We start from the raw sequence: 19455 nt of genomic DNA on the forward strand, positions 1-19455 counted from the left end.
GAGGTGCCCTTTGGGCGTGCGCAGAGTCCAGAAGTAAAGAGAGTTTTTTTTTTTTTTATAAGTGGTTGAGCGCATGCGCACGCCCGGACGGGGCCAACCTGGAGGGGACCGCTAGGCGGAATCGAAAGGGTAGTTGAGTAGCCAATAGGTGAAAGTGAAGTAATTGGCGCAAAGCTCTTCCAGTGAATTACAGGAGGCGGGGAAAAGGTGGAGGCGTGGTCTCCTCAGGGCTACTGCCCAGAGTTAGGCGCTACGGGACACGCCCCTCTAGCGCCGGCCTCTTTCACTGCAAGACCTTTAACGTCATGAGTGTTTCTCGCTCTGAGCGGCTTCTACTTCCGGGTCAGAGCTCAGACCTGGTGTGTAGAGAGCCATCCTCCGGAACAGACAGGAGTAGTCGAATAGGATAGCGTCGTCTTTCTTAAAGTGACACTTTTGAAGCAATTGGGGTCAAGACTACCCAGCGGTGGTGAGGGAGACTCAGCTATTCTGGTTCCAGTCAGTCCTAGGCAAATTTATGAACAACAGCCTCAGGTTTTCTTCCATTGGGAAAGGGACACGAAGAAGCGGATTGTTTCCTAGGTGAGGGGTAGTATTAGCCTTTTGAAAGAGCTTGAGGTGCTGCCAGTTGAGTCTGTCCTCCAGTCTTCCGCTACCCTCACCCCCCCTAGTCCTGCAAAGCAGAGCTTCTTGTTCCTATTTCATATATGAAAAGAATGGAACTCAAAGAGAATGAATCACACCGTCCCGCGACTTCGTAGCCCAAGCCAGACTCGGCTTGCTGCACTGCCAAGCGCGGTTCTATAGCCCATTTTGCTGCTGTGGATTCAGATGCAGAAGGCCGGGCTGGTCCCTATCTATCTTCGGTCCTGGGCAACGGAGCACCCAGTCTGGGACTTTTCTTCCTAGATCACGAAGTCTTCGGTGATGGGGGGGTCTGCAACTACCCTTGCCCTTCTGCGTCTCGGGGCCTGCGTCTCAGGGAACTCCCTAGCCCAGCCACCCGGAGCCTCCGGGAGGGGAGCGGTGCAACCCGCCCGCGTCATCTGATGCTGTTTCCTGCAGGAGGGAGAAGAGCGGAAAAAAGTGAAACTCCACCCTCCACCTCTGCCTCCCGCCCCCAGGGCCAAAGTACAAAGGGAGGAGGAAGAAGGGAACGGGGTCGGAGCCGTCTGGGCCAAAGCCACCAAGGCTGGGAAGAGGCAGGTTCGGCCCTACTGGGGACTCTCTGCCCGCTACATGTAAAGGCCCAGCCGAGTCCAGGCTCTGCCCCTGGCAGGCCCCACCTTACACTTGGAGGGCGCTGGAGCCAACCTCCAAAGAGTACTCCAGGACCGAGGGACTCTTGGGCCCCTACAAGCCAGCCATGGTGAGGCACCGGAGGCCCCGGGGCCCCACCCCTCCAGCCTGACTACACCGCTCCAGGTGCCCTCTTCCAGAAGCCGGAGATGCGGGGGGCCGGGAGACAACACTCCTGGCTCCCCAGAGAGGCGTGGGTCTGGGGCTGAGGGCCAGGGCCCGGATGCCCAGGTTCCGGCATTAGGGCCTTGGCAGTCAGCGGGGGTGGGGACCACAGGGAGGTCCCCCACACATTCCAGTGCCAGCTCCTGGCCATGGAGCCCTTGAAGAACCTCTTCCTCAAGAGTCCTCTGGGATCATGGAATGGCAGTGGCAGTGGGGGCAGCGGGGGTGGTGGCGGAGGCCGGGCAGAGGGGTCCCCGAAGGCAGCGGCATATGCCAACCCTGTGTGGACAGCCCTGTTCGACTACGAGCCCAATGGGCAGGACGAGCTTGCCCTGCGGAAGGGAGACCGTGTGGAAGTGCTGTCCCGGGATGCAGCCATCTCAGGAGATGAGGGCTGGTGGGCAGGCCAGGTGGGTGGCCAGGTAGGCATCTTTCCATCCAACTATGTGTCTCGGGGTGGCGGCCCGCCCCCCTGCGAGGTGGCCAGCTTCCAGGAGCTGCGGCTGGAGGAGGTGATTGGAATTGGTGGCTTCGGCAAGGTCTACCGTGGCAGCTGGCGAGGGGAGCTGGTGGCTGTGAAGGCAGCTCGCCAGGATCCTGATGAGGACATCAGTGTGACTGCTGAGAGCGTTCGCCAGGAGGCCCGGCTTTTCGCCATGCTGGCACATCCCAACATCATTGCCCTCAAGGCTGTGTGCTTGGAGGAGCCGAACCTATGCCTGGTGATGGAGTATGCAGCTGGTGGGCCCCTCAGCCGTGCCCTGGCTGGGCGGCGTGTGCCACCCCATGTGCTGGTCAACTGGGCCGTGCAGATTGCCCGTGGGATGCACTACCTGCACTGTGAGGCCCTGGTACCTGTCATCCACCGCGACCTCAAGTCCAACAACAGTGAGTTTTGAGTGGCATGGACAGCGGGTGGGAGGGGTGGCATGGCCCCAGCACACACCTCCTCCCAACCCTCAGCTTGAATCTAGCCAGGGATCTGCTGGAGGCCAGAGTTCCTGTCCTAGGGGAGTCTTTGCTGACCAGGGTTACCTATGGCCTCACACTGGCCCCATGGCAGGAACCCCAGACACCCCGCAGGGTCTCCTTACCTCAGCCCCAGAAGGAGTCCTTGATTCCCGCCTGTAACTACAGTTTGGGCAAGTTAGAAAATTGAGTTCTCTTTGGGGCTGGGAGTATAGTCCACTGGTAGGGCACCTGCCTAGCGTGCATGAGGCCCTGGGTTCAACCCCCAGCACCACCACACCCCCAAAACATAAAGAAAGAAAATGACATTGAGATCTCTCAAGTTGGCCATCCCCATCCCACCTGTGGCCACTATCTTAAGGACATCCCCTGGAGGTGCTCCTCATCTCCTCCCCCCCTGAAGTTCACATGTGGGGGCTCTGCTGCTCTACTCTCCCCCATTCTTCTCCTCCTCTCTCCTGTACATGGTGGGCAGCTCCTCCAGGACACATATCAGAGGGGAGAGATCCTGTGGAGGTCAAGTCTGGGGCCAGGGCTGGAATCCTGGCCCCATCCCTCCCTGACTGCATGACCCCTAGCTGGCTATTTCAACTCAGAGCCTCAATTTCAGCCTCTCTAAAAAGGGAGTCACCAGGAGACTGAAATGGCTTATCAGCCTGGGCAAACCCTGGTGCATGATGCCAGACAGGTCCTCAAATGTGGACGTTTGAGGGCAAGATCATGAGGAAGACCCAGCCTGGGATCAGCATTTGGGGTTGGAGTGCCTGGTTAAGGGAGGCTCCTTCTCCCACCACCTCAGGCCCTCTACATACTGTCCCATCATGGGCTCAAGACAAGCGAGAGCTTCCCAAAACAGGTGAGCTCCCTGCCAGGCCAGAGCACTTGGTTGGGTGTCCAGGCAGAGCCTAACCAAAGCAGAGGCAAGTAGGCAGGCACCAGGGCACAGGCTGGAGAGTAGTAGCAATAGGAAACTTAGGGGTGAGGGTGTGGAGGAGGCTCAGTGGGGTCTGGAGAAGCACTTGGAAAGCAGCATAGATATTTTGAGCTTCTATTCCTTGGACAAGGGGCTAGGGAGAGGATAGCACCAAAACTCAATGATACCTGAGTCCTTGCCAAGGTTGGAAAGACCAGGGGAGACCTGCCGTTCCCCACACACTCATCCATAAGAGGGAGCAGTCTGCCCCCCAAGCCTTACTAGCTGTCCAGGAACCCCCACTCCCAGCTCTAGCCTGAAGGGGATTCCCCGAAGGCCCAAGGGGTGGGGGGGCTCCTGTCTTCTGTTTTTCCTCCGTTTTCTTTCCAGAAAAAATGGAACAATAGCCCAGGCCCCTGCTCCCCACCCTCCCCACTGCTTCCTGTGTTTCCTGCTGCCCCTGGGCTGGCTTCCTGCCCCTGCTCCAGTCCCTGTTCCCTCCCTAGCCCAGCTGCCTGCAGGGGAGGAAAGAGCTGGGGGTGGGGGGGTTGCCAGAGAGGAAGGAGACAGGGATTGCTCCCCCAACTGCCCCCCTCAGTTCCCCTGCTTCCATCTAAGAGTCTGGGTGGTAGTGGTGAAGGCCAAGCAAGGTGCCCTGGGCCTCTGAGCCTGGCATCCAACATCACAGACCCCAGTCCTAGGCCCAAGTTGCTGTCTGCGGGATTGGGGTGGGGGGAGTCTCTGAGATGGGGGGGCACAGGCAGGAAACAATGGCGTGATTTTCCTGGACAATGGGGGCCTTGTGAGGAAGCCTGGCGGGGAGAGAAGGGGGAATTCTCCAGGCCCACGAGTCACAGGACTGACCAGCCAGCCCGGCCTGGGTCTGACCTCCCCCAGTTCTCCCTGAAGGACCCCCCTCCCAGTTGTAGACCTGCCCAGGCCTCCCAGAAAGGAGAAGTAAGGACCACGGGAGGGAAGCGGAAGAGGTGTGAACTGCCCAGGCCACTCCCAGGCTCCATAGAGGCCAGCTTGGTGGGGGGGTGGGGTTGGTGGTCAGGTCCCTTTGAGAGGCTAAAGTGCACTAAGAGGGGCTGCAAGGCTTGTCCCAGCCTTGAGCTCTCTAGTGTACCCCCTAATCTCCCATGCCCAGGGTCACAACAGCAACTTAGGATGAGATGAGTTCGAGGCCCAGGAAGGCAGAAAGACAGCTTGGAGGAGAAGCAGGGGGTGCCAAAATGAGGTTGAGGCTTAGCAGGTGCCAGTGGTGGGGCTGGGGAGGTAGTAGAAAGAAATCTGAGGCTTTGGGGGGTTGCTGCTCTTCTCCGGGTCTCAGATTCCTCTAGAGAAAAAAAGTGAGAGAAACAGGTCACCCTACTGAGACACTGGTGCAGAAAGTGCAATACCAGTCTGATGGGTCACACAGGAGGCTAGAGCAAGGGCCAGTCTTCCAGAAAAGTGGGCCTGGGCTCCAGAAAAGGTATGTGTGCCTGCTGCCCCTCCTGCCTACACAGTGGTTCCTTGGATGAAATTGCACAGGGCTAATAACTGGTGCTGTGCTGAGCCTCCTGGCCTGACCAGAAGCCGCTGTGAAGCTGGAAGTAAGAAATGATCAAGGGTGCAGTGGAGTGAGTGGATGGGACAGATGTGAGTACAGACGCTGTAAGGCAGCCGGCATTGAAAACTCTTTTGCCAGATGTCAGACCCCAAGTGGAGGCTTTTAAAAAGTATGAATAGCTTACTTCTGTGATGATCCTCTGAGGTGGGTCATCTTGAGCTGCATTAACTCTGCAGGACTCAGCCCCAGTTTGGCTCCAAGGAATGGGTGGATTTTGAGACCATTCTCTTAATTAGGAGAAATGACAGGAACATTTGCCAGGCATAATAAAGGCTATTGAGAGCGCATGAATGCCAGGTGGAGCACCTAATGGGCACTGAATTGGCTCTTGTCTGGCCTAGAGCTCTAAGTATGGAAGATGCCAGTGGGGAGGGGGACTGGCACCTGGGTGAGCTAAGATGGCCTAGGGATGATGCACAGAAGCTGAAGAGAGGCTGGGCTCTGAGGAATGCCAGAACTGTAGCAGCCAATGATGGGAGGCCCTTAAGGAAACAGCCAGGGATGGTGGAAGGATTAGACAGCAGTGCCAGATCCCCAACAAGGTCCACAGGGCTTAGCCAGCAGCAGGATCGGGAGCTGTGGCTTTAGGCCCTCAAAAATTGAATGCCTTGTCTGCCACCTCGGCTGAGAAGACCTCCCTAACTCACCTGGCTGGGTAGGTACCCTTCCCCTTTGCCCGCCACCCCCCCAGTACCCATTACAGTGCTGAGTGACACCCTGGGCAGGAGAGCACGTGCAGCAAACAGATGTCGCTCTCCACCATGCAGTTGGCTATAACCAGAAAAGTAGAAGGTCCCTCTCAGACCCTTGACAATCCTGTGACCTTTCTTTCTATTCCTCTAAAACTGCTCTCCCTCGAGCTGCATTTGTCCTGGCAAGAGATCTGCAAGTTGCTTCTTTGTCTTCCTGTACCAAGTATGGTGGCCCAAATTTGAGTCAAAGCCAAGCACCCCTACCAAGTCTGACCATCCACTCCTACTTGCCATAGCCTCCTCCTCTATGGCCAAGAATCACCACCCCTCCCTTTCTCCTCACATCCTGCAGCCTTAATAGTTATCTTCTGGAGCCTTTCTACTAGGAGTGGCTGCATTAGCCACAGGATGATGTAGGCACCAGGGGCCAGTGGTGACTGCTGGGCTTCTTGCTTACCAAGGGCTTCCTACCTGCTCCCCCTCCCAGGGGTGTGTTTGATTCACACTCCTGTCTCAGCAAAATGACAAGACACTCATGGATTTCTCTGGAAATCAGACTCACAAATACTAAGAATCTGCTAAGAACATTGCTGAGTTTTATTCATGTAGTATTAGGGAAAATTCAGAACATGAGCTGAACTACACAGAGCAGGGTAGAATCTCTACTTTATTGCTGTATGACCTTGGCCAAGTCATTTTCCTACTGTTTCATCAACTTTAAAATAGGAATAACACCTACCTCAGTGATTTTTTTTTCTTTTCTGAGCGCTAGGGCTGTGTGTAAAATATGTGGCTCTAGTAGACCTTAAGAAAATATGTCCCAGAATTTACCCATCCCCAGCTGTAAGCTCTCAAGGGCAAGATATAGACCACATCACCTCTGGCCAGGCCATCGGTCAGATGACAGTTTGCTGCCAGCTTTTCCCCTGTCCCCACTACCTGATCCTGAAACACCCACAATCCTGCCCCACTTTTTCCCCAGTTCTGCTGCTGCAGCCCATTGAAGGAGATGACATGGAACACAAGACCCTGAAGATCACTGACTTTGGTCTGGCTCGAGAGTGGCATAAAACCACGCAAATGAGTGCTGCAGGCACCTATGCCTGGATGGCTCCTGAGGTTATCAAGGCCTCCACCTTCTCTAAGGGCAGCGATGTCTGGAGGTGTGGCCCGGGGGACTGGACAGGGTCTGCTATGGGGCTACAAAGGACAGAAGTGGTTGCCAAAGCCTTTGGGTGGGCAGACAAGCCGAGACCAGGGGAAGGTCCATTTAATTCCTCATTGCTTTGGGGTGAAATAGTAATAAGTAAGCAGAGAAGGGCACACAGACCCTTTGTCTCGCCCACAGCTTTGGGGTGCTGCTGTGGGAACTGCTGACTGGGGAAGTGCCTTACCGTGGTATCGACTGTCTTGCTGTGGCCTATGGTGTAGCTGTTAACAAGCTCACACTGCCCATCCCGTCCACCTGTCCAGAACCCTTCGCACAGCTCATGGCCGGTAAGAGGACAAGGTGGGCAGCTAAGGGGCAGAGCTCCCTGGTCCAGGACACATCCACCCACAGACCTCCTTCTTATTCTGTCCCCCCTCCCTGCCGTGCCCCTAGACTGCTGGGCACAGGACCCTCACCGCAGGCCCGACTTCGCCTCCATCCTGCAGCAGTTGGAGGCGCTAGAGGCGCAGGTCCTGCGGGAAATGCCGCGGGACTCCTTCCATTCGATGCAAGAAGGCTGGAAACGAGAGATCCAGGGCCTCTTCGATGAGCTGCGGGCGAAGGAAAAGGTGAGTGGACTCGCGGGTACCCAGAGTCGGAAAGCATTTTCCGAATCTCGGTGGGGCAGACAGGGGTCAGTGCCGAGATGACCCCACCGCCTTCCCTGTCCGGGGCGCAGGAACTACTGAGCCGCGAGGAGGAGCTGACGCGAGCGGCGCGCGAGCAGCGATCACAAGCCGAACAGCTACGGCGGCGCGAGCACCTATTGGCTCAGTGGGAGCTAGAGGTGTTTGAGCGCGAGCTGACGCTGCTGCTGCAGCAAGTGGACCGCGAACGGCCGCACGTCCGCCGTCGCCGCGGCACCTTCAAGCGCAGCAAGCTCCGGGCGCGTGACGGCGGCGAGCGCATCAGCATGCCCCTGGGTAAGCGGGGCCTCAGGACTCCGCCCGCCATTGGCTGTAGGCACTGAGGGGCAGGGTCGCGGAACCCATTGGCTGCGTGGGCGGAGGGGTGGAGTCAGCTCCTTGTCCTGGCCGCACTGGGATTGGTGTAGGGTGTTGGTGGGTGGACCCTGGAGCTGAAGGCTGGAAGGATGGGACCCTGAGTATTTTTTGTATCTGTGGGTGGGTTCTGGCGGGAATATTTGCATTTCGGCCTGGGAGTGGCTGCGGCCGGGAAGGGGCGGAGCTCATGACTGTTCTGGGAAGACCGAGGGGGCGTGGCGGGCCGCCCCTGGGGAACCTTGGACTCTGCTGGGCTGGTCAGGTTCGTGGAGTCTGGTCCTTCAGCTTTCCTTATTCAAAGTCTGGGTTCCCGGGAAGTGGTGAGGCTGTCACAAAGCCACTGTGCCGCTGCCTTGGGTGGCTTAGGAGCAGACGGAGATCACGGTCACGTGCAGTTTGGAGTCGTAGCTCTCCACCACAAACCTGCACCTACTCTCTCCTTCCCCAAACCCCAGATTTCAAGCACCGCATCACCGTGCAGGCCTCACCTGGCCTTGACAGGAGAAGAAACGTCTTTGAGGTTGGGGCTGGGGATTCGCCGACCTTCCCCCGGTTCCGGGCCATCCAGTGTAAGAAATTTAGCCTCCTGTCTCTTCCCCTAGCTCCTAATCCTTGTGTCACACCTTATCCCTGGAGTCAGACTCCGCCTACTGTCTCCTTTCCCTTCTGCTCCAGGGTTCCTTCCCCTTCCATCTAGACTGTTGCCTCTCAGTTCACCAAAAAACTAAATTTCTTAGTTAAACAACTATGTACTAGTCATTTTCTTAAATCCTTTGCTAATTTTAATTCTTTACAAGAATTTGTTTAAATAAATATCATTACTATCTTAAATTTCATACACGAGAAAAGTGAAAAAAGTAATTTGCCACATAGCTAATAAGGCAGTTTGTGTCACTCTCTGTACTAACTTATAAACAGCAAATGTCATCAGAGGGATTAATGAGATGCCCCACCTCACTGCTGGCCCCAGGACCCAGACCCACCTGTCCCAACAAGTCCCCTCCCTGGGAGTAAATCTGGGGCCCAGCCTGCCCTGCATCCTGTAGAGTTGCCTGCAAAGCCTCATGATGGGGGAGAGCAAGGATCAGCTCAGACTTCATCGGGTTCCTCCACAGTGGAACCTGCAGAACCTGGACAGGCATGGGGCCGCCAGTCTCCCCGTCGTCTGGAGGACTCAAGCAATGGAGAGCGACGAGCTTGCTGGGCCTGGGGTCCCAGTTCTCCCAAACCTGGAGAGGCCCAGAATGGGAGGTGAGTGACTGAATGCCTCCTACCTGAGCATGATCTGCCTCCCCCACACTCCTCAGACTCACAAAACGCCCCCCCACCCTTTCCCTCGCTAGGAGAAGGTCCCGCATGGATGAAGCCGCGTGGTACCTGGATTCAGATGACTCTTCCCCCTTAGGATCTCCTTCCACACCCCCAACACTCAATGGTGAGTGGCCTTGTCTCCCCCAACAGGATTTTTTGGGCTGGGGAAGGCCAGGAAATGTGACCAGACAGAGCAGGAATCCTGCCCTGATAGGTCTCATTCTAGCAACTGGGAAATTGAATCTGAGATTAGGCAGAGCAGTCCTAGGTCTGACCTACAGGCCCACAGCCAAGCTGGATTCAGCCCAGGCCTTGGGCCAAGAGACTAGTCCCCCCTGTTCAAGCCTGGCCTGCCAGAGGCTCTTTCCTAGCCTTGTGGCAGCACTGTACCTTCAGCTGGCTCTAGGGAGAAAAGGAAGCAGGGAATGGTACTGCCCCCGACCATTTGGCACTGAGGGAAGCAAGGTCCAGAGAGAGGAAGGAAACTGCCCGTATGGGGTGGGGCCAAACAAATGACTGCTACACTGTGCTTCTCAGAATCCCCTCTAGGGAGCCTGTGGGTAGGGAAGGTGATGAGCAGAATAGCCAGGGATCCAGGGCCCATTGTCACTGCCTCTGGGGAAGTTTGGGGCTTTTCTGTGTGTCAGGCATTCTGTTCAACCTGTGAGGAAGGTGCCAGGGTTATCCCTATTTTAGAGATAAGGAGACTGAGGATGCAAGAAGGGAAATAAGCTGGGCACTGTGGTGCACACCTGAAATCCCAGTGGCTCAAGAGGCTAAGAAAGGAGGATTGCAAGTTCAAAGCCAGCCTCAGCAACATAGAGAGGCCCTAACCAACTTAACAAGACCCTGTCTCTAAATAAAATATAAAATGGGTTAGGGATGTGGCTCAGGGGTGAAGGGTTCCTGGGTTCAATCCCCTATTCAAAAAAAAAGAAAAGAAAAGAAAAACAGAGGGAAATAACCTGCCTGAAACCCCCAGCTAAAGCATGGAACCAAGAGATGTTCTGGCTCCCTTCTCCTCAGCCCATTTCCTCAGAAGCTTCCACTTGAAAAAGCATTTCTCACTTGAACTGCTTAGGAAGCCAGAGGATTGGCAAAGAGCAGAACTCCTGCATCAGAGGGCTGAGGGCTCAGCTCAACGCTGAGTTTAGCAGGAGGTAGAAGGTGGCATCCCTTGCCTGTGGATCCTTGTACCAACCCAGGTACTATCCTCAGAAGCCCCAGCTCCACCTAGCTTAGTGGCCCTCGGACCAAATCCCTATGCAACAATCAGTTTAGACTCACCCCTCCCAACCCATGCCCACTCTACCATTATCTGATTTGATAGTAATAATATCAGCTAGTACTTATTGGCTTCTATGTGCCAGGCAATTTTGTGAGGTGGGTATTATTATTGGCTCCATTTTACAGAAGAAGAAACTGAGACAAAAAGATGGAAGTTGTTTGCTTTAGGACACCCAACAGAGCAGGGGCTGTTGGTCTATCTCACCCTCTGTGTGTGGGGGGTGAGTTGACTTGCCCCAAAGCAGAGCAATGGAGAACTTGAGGTCTTGTCAATCTAGGTGTGTAGAGTTGAAGCAGTCCCTGACTGTGTTCTCCAGAGCCTTCTGGCCTTGTCCTCCTTGAGCTCCCAAGGAAAGGAACGACAAGGACCTGAAGCCCAGTTTCCTCAAGCTTTCCACTCTGCCTAAAAGCACACCACTTGCCCCAGCTTAGTCTGACTGAGCACTTGATTCCATCTGGGCCCACAAGAGTACATGACCTTGGCCTCTCAGCTACCCACAGAGTCAGATACCTGGCTTTTCAGGTATCTGACTTTTCAAAGAGTGAGGCCTCACAGAGGTCCCAGATTCTGTGAAAGTGTCCCAGGCATAAGCCATTGTGGGGAGCCTCATCCCCCAACCTCCCTACCCTGATTCCAGCTGGATGTCTCTGACCCCTGGGGACCTTGTTGCAGTGAGTGGCACTTTGGCAGGATATATTCAGCCCACACTGACAGAAACTGCCTTGGGAAGCTGGTTGCCCTGGAGCCACTAACCACTTCATGGACATGTCCTCTCCATGAGGCCCCATGGAAGCAATTTCACCTTCTCCTCTGGGTCAAGAAGAGTCATACTGCCTTCTTTTAAACAACAGGATTGCCAACTCTGACTGCTAGGAAGCTTAGAAGCAAATTAGAATCCTAGGAGAATTACCTGGCACAAGTTGCTTACCTCTGGAACCCTGGGTTTCTCTCTCTCTCTCTCTCTCTCTCTCTCTCTCTCTCTCTTTGATACCGGGATTCAATCTAGGGACATTCTACCACTGAACAACATTCCCAGCCCTTTGTTTTTGTGGTGCTGTGGCTTGAACCCAGGGCCTTGTTCATGCAAGGCAGCCATTCTACCAACTGAGCTAACCCATCTTTTTATTTTATCTTGAGACAGAGTCCCACTAAGTTGCCTGAGCTGATCTTGAACTTGAGATCCTCTTGCCTCAGCCCCCAGAGTAGCTGGGATTACAAATGTACACCACTGCAGGTGGCTTCGTGCTTGTTTAAATGTGTCTCTCCCCTCTTCTGTTTAAACTCACTATAAATGGCCAGTTTCTTCCCCTGTGAATTAGTGATTACCTCTTATGGTTGTTGAAAGGAATTTAAGCACAGACTCTTCCCTCAAATACATATTGATGCATTATGAGCCAGTTGTCAACACTAAGATCAACACTGCCATGACCCTGGGGATATTCTAGTCTGGTGGAGAAGGCAGTCTCATAAACAAGCAGAGTAGGGATTAGTAAGTATTGAGAATGTAGCTCTAAAAGGTGTAATATGGACAACAGCTACACAGGTTCAGGGGGATTCTGAGAAGGCTTCACAGAGGAGGTGATGTCTCAGCTGGGTCTTTTTTTAATGTTTATTTCTTTTAGTTGAACACAATACCTTTATTTATTTAGTTTTACACAGTGCTGAGGATTAAACCCAGGGTGTACTAGGCGAGAGCTCTACCACTGAGCCACAACCCCAGCCCTCAGCTGGGTCTTTGACAGTGAGTAAGAGGTCAGCTGAAAGTTGAGGTGGGAAACATGTGCCAGCCGGAAGGAATAGCAAGAGTACAGGCATGAAGGAAACGCACTGAAACTCAGAGAAATGTTGAAAGCCAAGGAGTGTCAGGCCAGAGGCAGCGCGCCAGTGGAGGAGAGAATGAAGCTGGAAAGGTAGGCAGAGCCTGTTTAGGAAAGGCCTGGAAATGATGAGTTTTAAGAGGAACCCTGTTTTTAACAGGTTTGCAACAGGGCCTTTGAGTGGCAGTAGTCAAGGGTGGTTGGGAGGAAGATGGGAGGCAGAGTGAGGGTTGTGGCTAACAGCAGGACCTCCACACCAAGTCCTGTTCACAGCAGAGAGCATTTCCAGCCTTGCATCTCTTTCTCCTGCCACCCAACACAGAGTGGCACTCCAGAGAGCCTGCTCTGTCCATGAACCAAGGGGGAGGGAAAGGACAAAAGGGGCAAGGCCAGGGAGGACTTTGACAGCCCAGCTATGGAGGCTGGACTTTCTTCTGATGGCAGTAGAGAGCTAAGGAGGGATGTAACCAAATCAGGACTTTAAGGAGACCATCATAGATGCCCTGTGACTCCCTTCATGGCCAGTTCCCCAGCACTGCCACCCCGCCCCCAGGTAGTCTGGAATGGAGTCAAGGCAATCCTAACCCCAAAGACAGGACACTCTTTTTTTTTTTTTAATACCTTTATTTATTTTTATGTGGTGCTAAGGATCTAACCAGTGCCTTACACATGCTAGGCAAGTGTTCTACCACTGAGCCACAACCGCAGCCCCAAGGACACTCATTCTTAAATCTAGGTAGAGTCTTGTAGGCAAGGGGTGGGTCACAAAGGCACTGCTGCCCCTGCACAAATTAGGCTAGCTCTGTCTCTGTCCTTGTATTGGAACCTCTGGGGCCTAAGGATCAGACAACATGATATTTCTAAATCATCCAGCTCATACCTGGCAGAAACACATCCTCTGTAAGCTAGCTGTGACCCCAGGCAAGGAACTAACCTCTCTGAGCTTCCGTTTCCTCATTTCTGGAATAGCGACACTGATGCGTGCCCCCAGGAACTATTGTGTACATTGGAATTTACCTGTGAGCTCCCTACAAACTGCTGCTGGAGTGGGGGTGGGTGAGCAGAAGGGCCAGGGCCGCCCAGCTGGTGAGGGAGTTGGCACAGAGCACAGTACTGGTCCCAGGCAATGGGGCCAACCTGGCACCGGGGCCTGGAAGTTGACCTGGCTGGTCACTGGCCTCAGCCTGCTACTTCTTGAACTCCTGTCCTTTTCCCAGGGGCCTGGCTGCCTCCCAGGCTTTCCCAGGCTCCCCCAGCTGGTGGAAGGCTGGGGGGTATCAGATGGGAGGGGCACCCCTGGAAAAGGAGTTGACCCATGGAAATGCTGCTGGGAAGCAGAACTCAGTCCTTTTTTCTAGAACTCGGTCCTTCTTCCAGACCCTCACCAGGGTGTTGTGCCAGCCGTGGCCTAACCTGTGACACCCTTGCTTACAGGTAACCCCGCAAGGCCCAGCCCAGAGCCCGAAGAGCCGCGGAGGCCGGGACCAGCCGAGCGCGGCAGCAGCTCCGGGACGCCCAAGCTGATCCAGCGGGCGCTGTTGCGCGGCACCGCCTTGCTCGCCTCCCTAGGCCTCGGCCGAGACCTGCAGCCACCTGGGGGTCTGGGCCGCGAGCGCGGAGAGCCCCCAACAGTGACCCCTGTGCCGGTGACCTCCCCGTGCCCCACAGAGCCTCCTGCCTCCCCGATCAGCTGCCTCTCTCCCAAGACGCAGGATGCCCGAGGCCTTTCCACCCCTGGGCCCCTGCTGCTGGACCTGGGTGTCCCCACCGGCCAGCCGTCAGCCAAGAGTGCCCGGCGGGAGGAGACACGTGGTGAGTGGCCCTAGGGCAGATGCTGAGATGGCAGCCACCAGAGAGGGGAAGAACTGCTTGGGAACTTTTAGGAAACCAAGGCCAGGACCACAGATGTCTGCTGGAGCCCAAGCTGGTCCCTTAGGGCACTGGGGACACATGTAAAGAACTGAGTTCTAGGTTCAACTGTACGGTGGTCAGGGGCAAGATGGGCTGCCAGCTAGCTATAAAATAATAGAAGTGATGGTGACAAGGACAACTCCTACAGGTTGATTAATTGTGCCAGTTACTGTCCATGGTGGTCCTTTAGAGAAAAGGTGTCTAAAGATTGCCATGAGCACTTTATGGTACCCATTTTTTAGATGATAAAATTTAAAGCACAGAGAGTCAGGGACTCTGGGCTCCCAGACTTGTAAGTGGCAGGGTTGGAATCTAAGGCCAGACCTGTCTGCTCCATACCCCTGCTCTGAGCCACTTAGTAATAAACAGTTGCATTCTGGAATATAGGGCTGTGGAAGTTAGGAATCAAGTAGCTCACTGTGTAGTTTGAGAAAGGTGGTGACACCTTCGGGCCTTGGTTCCTCAAGCTGCAGTGAGCTAGTCAGCGCCTAGGAGGTGGTGACTGCCTAACCCTGTGCTCTTCCTGCACCCTCATAGGAGGCACTGTCTCACCCCCACCAGGAATATCACGCTCTGCTCCCGGCACCCCGGGCACTCCACGCTCACCACCCCTGGGCCTCATCAGCCGACCTCGGCCCTCACCCCTTCGCAGCCGCATTGACCCGTGGAGCTTCGTGTCAGCTGGACCACGGCCTTCACCCTTGCCCTCACCACAGCCTGCGCCCAGACGGGCACCTTGGACCTTGTTCCCAGATTCAGATCCTTTCTGGGACTCCCCACCTGCCAACCCCTTCCGAGGAGGCCCCCAGGACTGCAGGGCGCAGACCAAAGACATGGGTGCCCAAGCCCCATGGGCACCAGAGGCCGGCCCTTGAGTGGGCCAGGCCGTCTTCTGTCCCACCTGCCATGGAGGAGCCGCAGCATACACTGGAACAGGAGCCAGGCACGCATCTGGAGCTGCTTGGTTTCCCCCAGAGACTCCGCCCCCTGTTGGGGGTCAGGAACACTACACTGCACAGGAAGCCATCACACTGGATGGGGGGCCTGCACCCCCCCCCCAATTTATGACCTATAGGTCCCCTTGACTTATTTGCCCCACTGGGGCCTGACACTGTACCCAGCTGGTTGGGAGGACCAGAGCCTGTCTCAGGGAATTGCCCCCAGGGTGTAGGGAGGAGGGAGGTGCAGGGGAGGGGCCAGCCTCAGCTGTCACCAGCACTTTTGACCAAGTCCTGCTACTGTGGCCCCTGCCCCAAGGGCTTAGTGCCTGGGCCCCCTGCCCTGGGGGTCAGTGGGGCCGGGGCTCTCTGGGTGCCTTCCTGCTACCCCAGCCAGGGTGGGGGCCCTGGTCTTGGGATCCAATGAAGCCAAATAAACTGGTAAGCTGTCTCTCCAAATGCAGCCTGACACTTTTCTTGGAGGTAACCAGGAGACTCAAGCTATCCGAGGACCATGGTGTCCTCATGCCCCTAGCACAGTGGGCAGATGGCCTGGACCTAGGCCAGGATACCTTGTACCATACCCCTGTCTTGAGACCTGCCCCAGCCCTCCGTGTTTGCACTCAAGCAACTGTTTGCCTTGATCCTCCCTGTTGCTGGGTGGTCTCTGCCTATCTTCTGGGGCCAGCTGCAGAGTCGCCTCCCCAGGTCACCATCCCTGGATGTGCTGTCCCCACCCCAGGTAGATCTCTGAACTTAGGAGCCCACAGGCCGGGAAGCAGTGTCTTGAGGATTTGCCTGTGTTTTTCTCATCCACAATCTGGACACACGCAAAATAAGTCCACCCATCCTGGCATTTTCAACGCTTCTACAAGAGTTTGTGGGAGTGTGGCTCGGGCTCCTCTGCCTGCCCCAGCATGCCATGGCAGCCAGGCTCTGTCTGCAGTGTAGCAGAGACTCACCTTCCCTGCCCCCACCACATCCATCCTGAATCCCACCACTCCTCTGCCCTGGCCACTGTCCTTCCACCCCCAGGGTCCCCCCCCATAGGTCTCTGGGCCTGTATCCTTGCTCCTTCCCCATGGTGAGCCCCCTGCTCCTTCCCCACCGCAGGCTCTTCCCACCATGACTAGCCTGTTTTCATTCCCCAGCTGAAATGTCACCTTCTTAAAGGAGCTTTCCCATGACCTGGCTGTTTGCTCCAAGAACAATGTGAAGATGTCACGTCTTGGTTCATACGTTTCCTGTGTGAACATCAGGAGGAAAGGGACCTGTGTCTGTCCTCTTCCTCGGTATCTGAATGAGATGGGGTATGTGTGACTGGTGAACATGACCTTAAATAAATGTGAGGTTCTCTCTCAGCCTCAGCGTCCTGCCCTCTCCCTCACTGCAGCGCCTTCCTCCACCTGCCCCCACCCCAGCTGCCTGAAATGGGCAAAAGTCTTGCCCCAGAAACTGGGAGGAGTGCTCAGGCTCATCACCCTTCCATTCACACTCACCCCGGCTCTGCCCAGCCACCCACACAGCGCCTCCTCCCCACCGCCCTGCGGAGCCCTTCCCAGGTGCTTGCAGAGGAGCCACCAGCTCCCAGGTGACCAGACTAGCGCCACGCTATGGGGGGTCTGAGGCCCTGGGCCCGGTACATGCTCCTAGTTGTGGCCCACCTGCTGGCCATGGGGCTTGGGGCTGTGGTACTCCAGGCCTTGGAGGGCCCCCCAGCGCTGCAGCTCCAGACCCAGCTCCAGGCCGAGCTGGCTACCTTCCAGGCAGATTATGGGGCCTGCCTGCCACCTGGAGCACTGGAAGAGCTACTGGGCGTGGCCTTGAGAGCACAAGCCCACGGAGTCTCCAGCCTGGGCAACAGTTCTGAGGCCAGCAACTGGAATCTGCCCTCGGCCCTCCTCTTCACTGCCAGCATCCTCACCACCACGGGTAAGGCTGCCAGGCAGCCCAGTAGGAGCTGGCTCCTGAGGCCCTGGCTCCCTGAGGTCCCTGGGGGTGCAGCCCTTCCCCCAACCCCAAAGCCCCAGACAGAGCCTAGCCCTATCAGGCCTGACATCACAACTGGGGCTCCCCATACCAACACACCCCAACTGGTGCCTCCACTTCAGCTGCCAGAAGGGGTGTGGCCTCCCCAGGCACCCTTTGAAATCCAGGAGAGATACTCAGACCCATGAGCCTGAGACAACACCAAAGGATGGACTATTGGATGGAGGGAGAAAGCACAGACCAGGATTACCAGCTCAGGAGGAGATAGTGGAGGAATCCCCGATGAGCTGTTAGCCATGGCAGGAGGCACAGCCATGAGGGTTGAAGGAATTCCTGGTTGAGGAAAACAGCATGTACTTAGCCCAGAGAAATGAGGCAATGGCCCTGGGTTTTAGTTTTGTCCTGCAAAGTGTCTGAATTATTATCATTATTAGTGTGTGTGTGTGTGTGTAGTGTGTGTGTTTCTGGGGATCAAACTCTGGGCCTCACACCTACCTTCTTTTGGAAACTCAAGAAACAATTTATACTGAGTCTGAATCCCTGCAAGGTAACATACTGGTCCAGTATGTTACTGGTCCAGGTCCTGTCTCTAGGCAAAGCACATGCCCTCCAGCCTATCCCAGTCCCCACCACTCACCTCTCCCTCTTATCTCACGGTCAGTTTCTGTGGGCATTGGAGTTTGCAACCTCTCAACTAGCTGATCCTGTTCTCCCAGCATGCTCTGCTCTGCCCCTGCCTTGCGTGTGCTTCCCTGGCCCCAACTGACCTCTCTCATGCATGCTGCCTGATTGTAGTACTTTGTGTCCACCTTCGTGACTGTTTTTCCTGCTTATCTCTCCAACCAAAAGTGAGGGCCCAGGTAGACTCAGATTCCAGCACAAGACCCAGAACATAGAAAGATGTAATGCACTTTGGGGTGATGAAACAGTGGGTGACATTCCACTAGCTGTGGATTGGCAGTACAGGTTAAGGACAGAGCTGAGCAATCTCTTAGGAAGCCAGGATCAGGTTGGGGTTTCTCAGTGGTAAAACACTTGCCTATAGCATGTGTGAAGCTCTGGCTTCCATCACCAGTACTGCAAAAGGGAAAGCCAGGATCTCTCTGGGGAAGGACAGCATTTCTGTGAATTGTCCCAGCTACAGATGGCCAAAGGGACCTTTTTCTTTTTTTGAGATAGGCTAAATTGCCTTGAATGGCCTCAACTTGCAATCCTCCTTCAGTCTCCTGAGCACCAGGGCTTGCAGGTGTGAACCACCATGCCTGCCTGGCTAAGATTGTCTTCTTTAATCCTTTCATTTCCCAGAAAAACATGGCTCAGAGAGGTTAAGGAACTTGACCTTAACCCAGTGAAGCAGCAGAACCTGAAGAGTGCATGCAATTTCCGCCACTAGAGGGCAGCTTTCTATGGGAGGCAATGAAAACAGTAAAGACCCCCAGCAGCCATCCCACTCAAGAGCTCACTGCCTGCTCTCTCTGTCTTCTCCAGGTTATGGCCACATGGCCCCACTATCGGCAGGAGGAAAGGCCTTCTGTGTGGTCTATGCATCCTTGGGGCTGCCAGCCTCCCTAGTTCTTGTGGCCACCCTGCGCCACTGCCTGCTGCCTGTGCTTAGCTGCCCAGGTACCTGGGTAGCAGCCCGCTGGCAGCTGGCACCAGCACAGGCTGCACTGCTGCAGGCAGCAGGACTGGGCCTGTTGGTGGCCTGCATCTTTGTGCTACTGCCAGCACTGGTGCTGTGGGGTCTGCAGGGTGACTGCAGCCTACTGGAGGCCATCTACTTCTGCTTTGGCTCACTCAGCACCATCGGGCTGGGGGACTTGCTGCCCAGTCAAGGTCATGGCCTGCATCCAGCAATTTACCACCTTGGCCAGCTCGCACTTCTTGGTGAGTGTAAGAAGGGAAAAGAGTCTGAACTGCAACTCCCATAAGCCACTGGGGGCCTGAGTTTCACAGGTGGAAGACCCTAACCCAGGGCATTGTTTGAAAGATACAGTAAAAGCCTGGTGGCATTGTTGAGAGAGGTGTGAATGGAGCCAGGTGCCAGGGTAGGTCATCACACTGGGAAGTGGGTGGGGAGCATTGTGGGCACCCCAAGAACTACCCTAGCAACCTCTCTCTCCAGGTTACTTGCTCTTAGGGCTCCTGGCCATGCTGCTGGCGGTGGAGACCTTTTCAGAGCTGCCACAGGTCCGTGCCATGGTGAAGTTCTTTGGGCCCAGTGGCTCGATGACCCCTGAGGACCAAGGTGGCATCCTGGGCCAGGATGAGCTGTCTCTGAGCACCCTGCCTCCTGATGCCCCAGCTGCAGGACAGGCACCAGCTTGCTGACAG

General features: G+C 55.5%; 2 protein-coding genes across 3 annotated transcripts; both read left to right on the top strand.

Moving 5' to 3' along the window:
• Positions 1-1038: 1038 nt before the first annotated feature.
• Map3k11 (mitogen-activated protein kinase kinase kinase 11) lies at positions 1039-15591 on the top strand. Of its 2 annotated transcripts, none has more exons than XM_027944759.3 (10): positions 1039-2352; positions 6636-6816; positions 7002-7150; positions 7257-7432; positions 7543-7786; positions 8323-8436; positions 8983-9118; positions 9211-9302; positions 13718-14095; positions 14756-15591. In XM_027944759.3, exons 1-10 carry the CDS (start codon positions 1614-1616, stop codon positions 15067-15069), a joined length of 2523 nt encoding a protein of 840 aa, XP_027800560.2. In that variant the 5' UTR covers positions 1039-1613; the 3' UTR covers positions 15070-15591. The 2 variants fall into 2 exon arrangements, with proteins under 2 accessions (XP_027800560.2, XP_027800559.2); XM_027944758.3 differs by having other exon boundaries at positions 1044-2352; positions 14732-15591.
• A 98-nt stretch (positions 15592-15689) lies between these two features.
• On the top strand, positions 15690-19452 carry Kcnk7 (potassium two pore domain channel subfamily K member 7). Its single transcript, XM_027944760.3, has 3 exons — positions 15690-17064; positions 18610-19008; positions 19247-19452. The coding sequence occupies exons 1-3, from the start codon at positions 16746-16748 to the stop codon at positions 19450-19452; spliced, it is 924 nt and encodes a 307-aa protein (XP_027800561.1). The 5' UTR covers positions 15690-16745.
• Positions 19453-19455: the final 3 nt, after the last annotated feature.

This window comes from Marmota flaviventris, chromosome 9 (genome assembly GCF_047511675.1).
Source record: "Marmota flaviventris isolate mMarFla1 chromosome 9, mMarFla1.hap1, whole genome shotgun sequence".
Taxonomy (NCBI): Eukaryota; Metazoa; Chordata; class Mammalia; order Rodentia; family Sciuridae; genus Marmota; species Marmota flaviventris.

Excerpts from the sequence above, each read along its gene's own strand:
- Map3k11 (XM_027944758.3), top strand. The coding sequence starts at position 1,614 with ATGGAGCCCTTGAAGAACCTCTTCCTCAAGAGTCCTCTGGGATCATGG. Across the intron at positions 7,433-7,542 it reads AGCTGCGGGCGAAGGAAAAG|GAACTACTGAGCCGCGAGGA; the intron begins GTGAGTGGACTC and ends TCCGGGGCGCAG. Across the intron at positions 7,787-8,322 it reads GCGCATCAGCATGCCCCTGG|ATTTCAAGCACCGCATCACC; the intron begins GTAAGCGGGGCC and ends CCCAAACCCCAG.
- Kcnk7 (XM_027944760.3), top strand. The coding sequence starts at position 16,746 with ATGGGGGGTCTGAGGCCCTGGGCCCGGTACATGCTCCTAGTTGTGGCC. Across the intron at positions 17,065-18,609 it reads CAGCATCCTCACCACCACGG|GTTATGGCCACATGGCCCCA; the intron begins GTAAGGCTGCCA and ends TGTCTTCTCCAG. Across the intron at positions 19,009-19,246 it reads TGGCCAGCTCGCACTTCTTG|GTTACTTGCTCTTAGGGCTC; the intron begins GTGAGTGTAAGA and ends CTCTCTCTCCAG.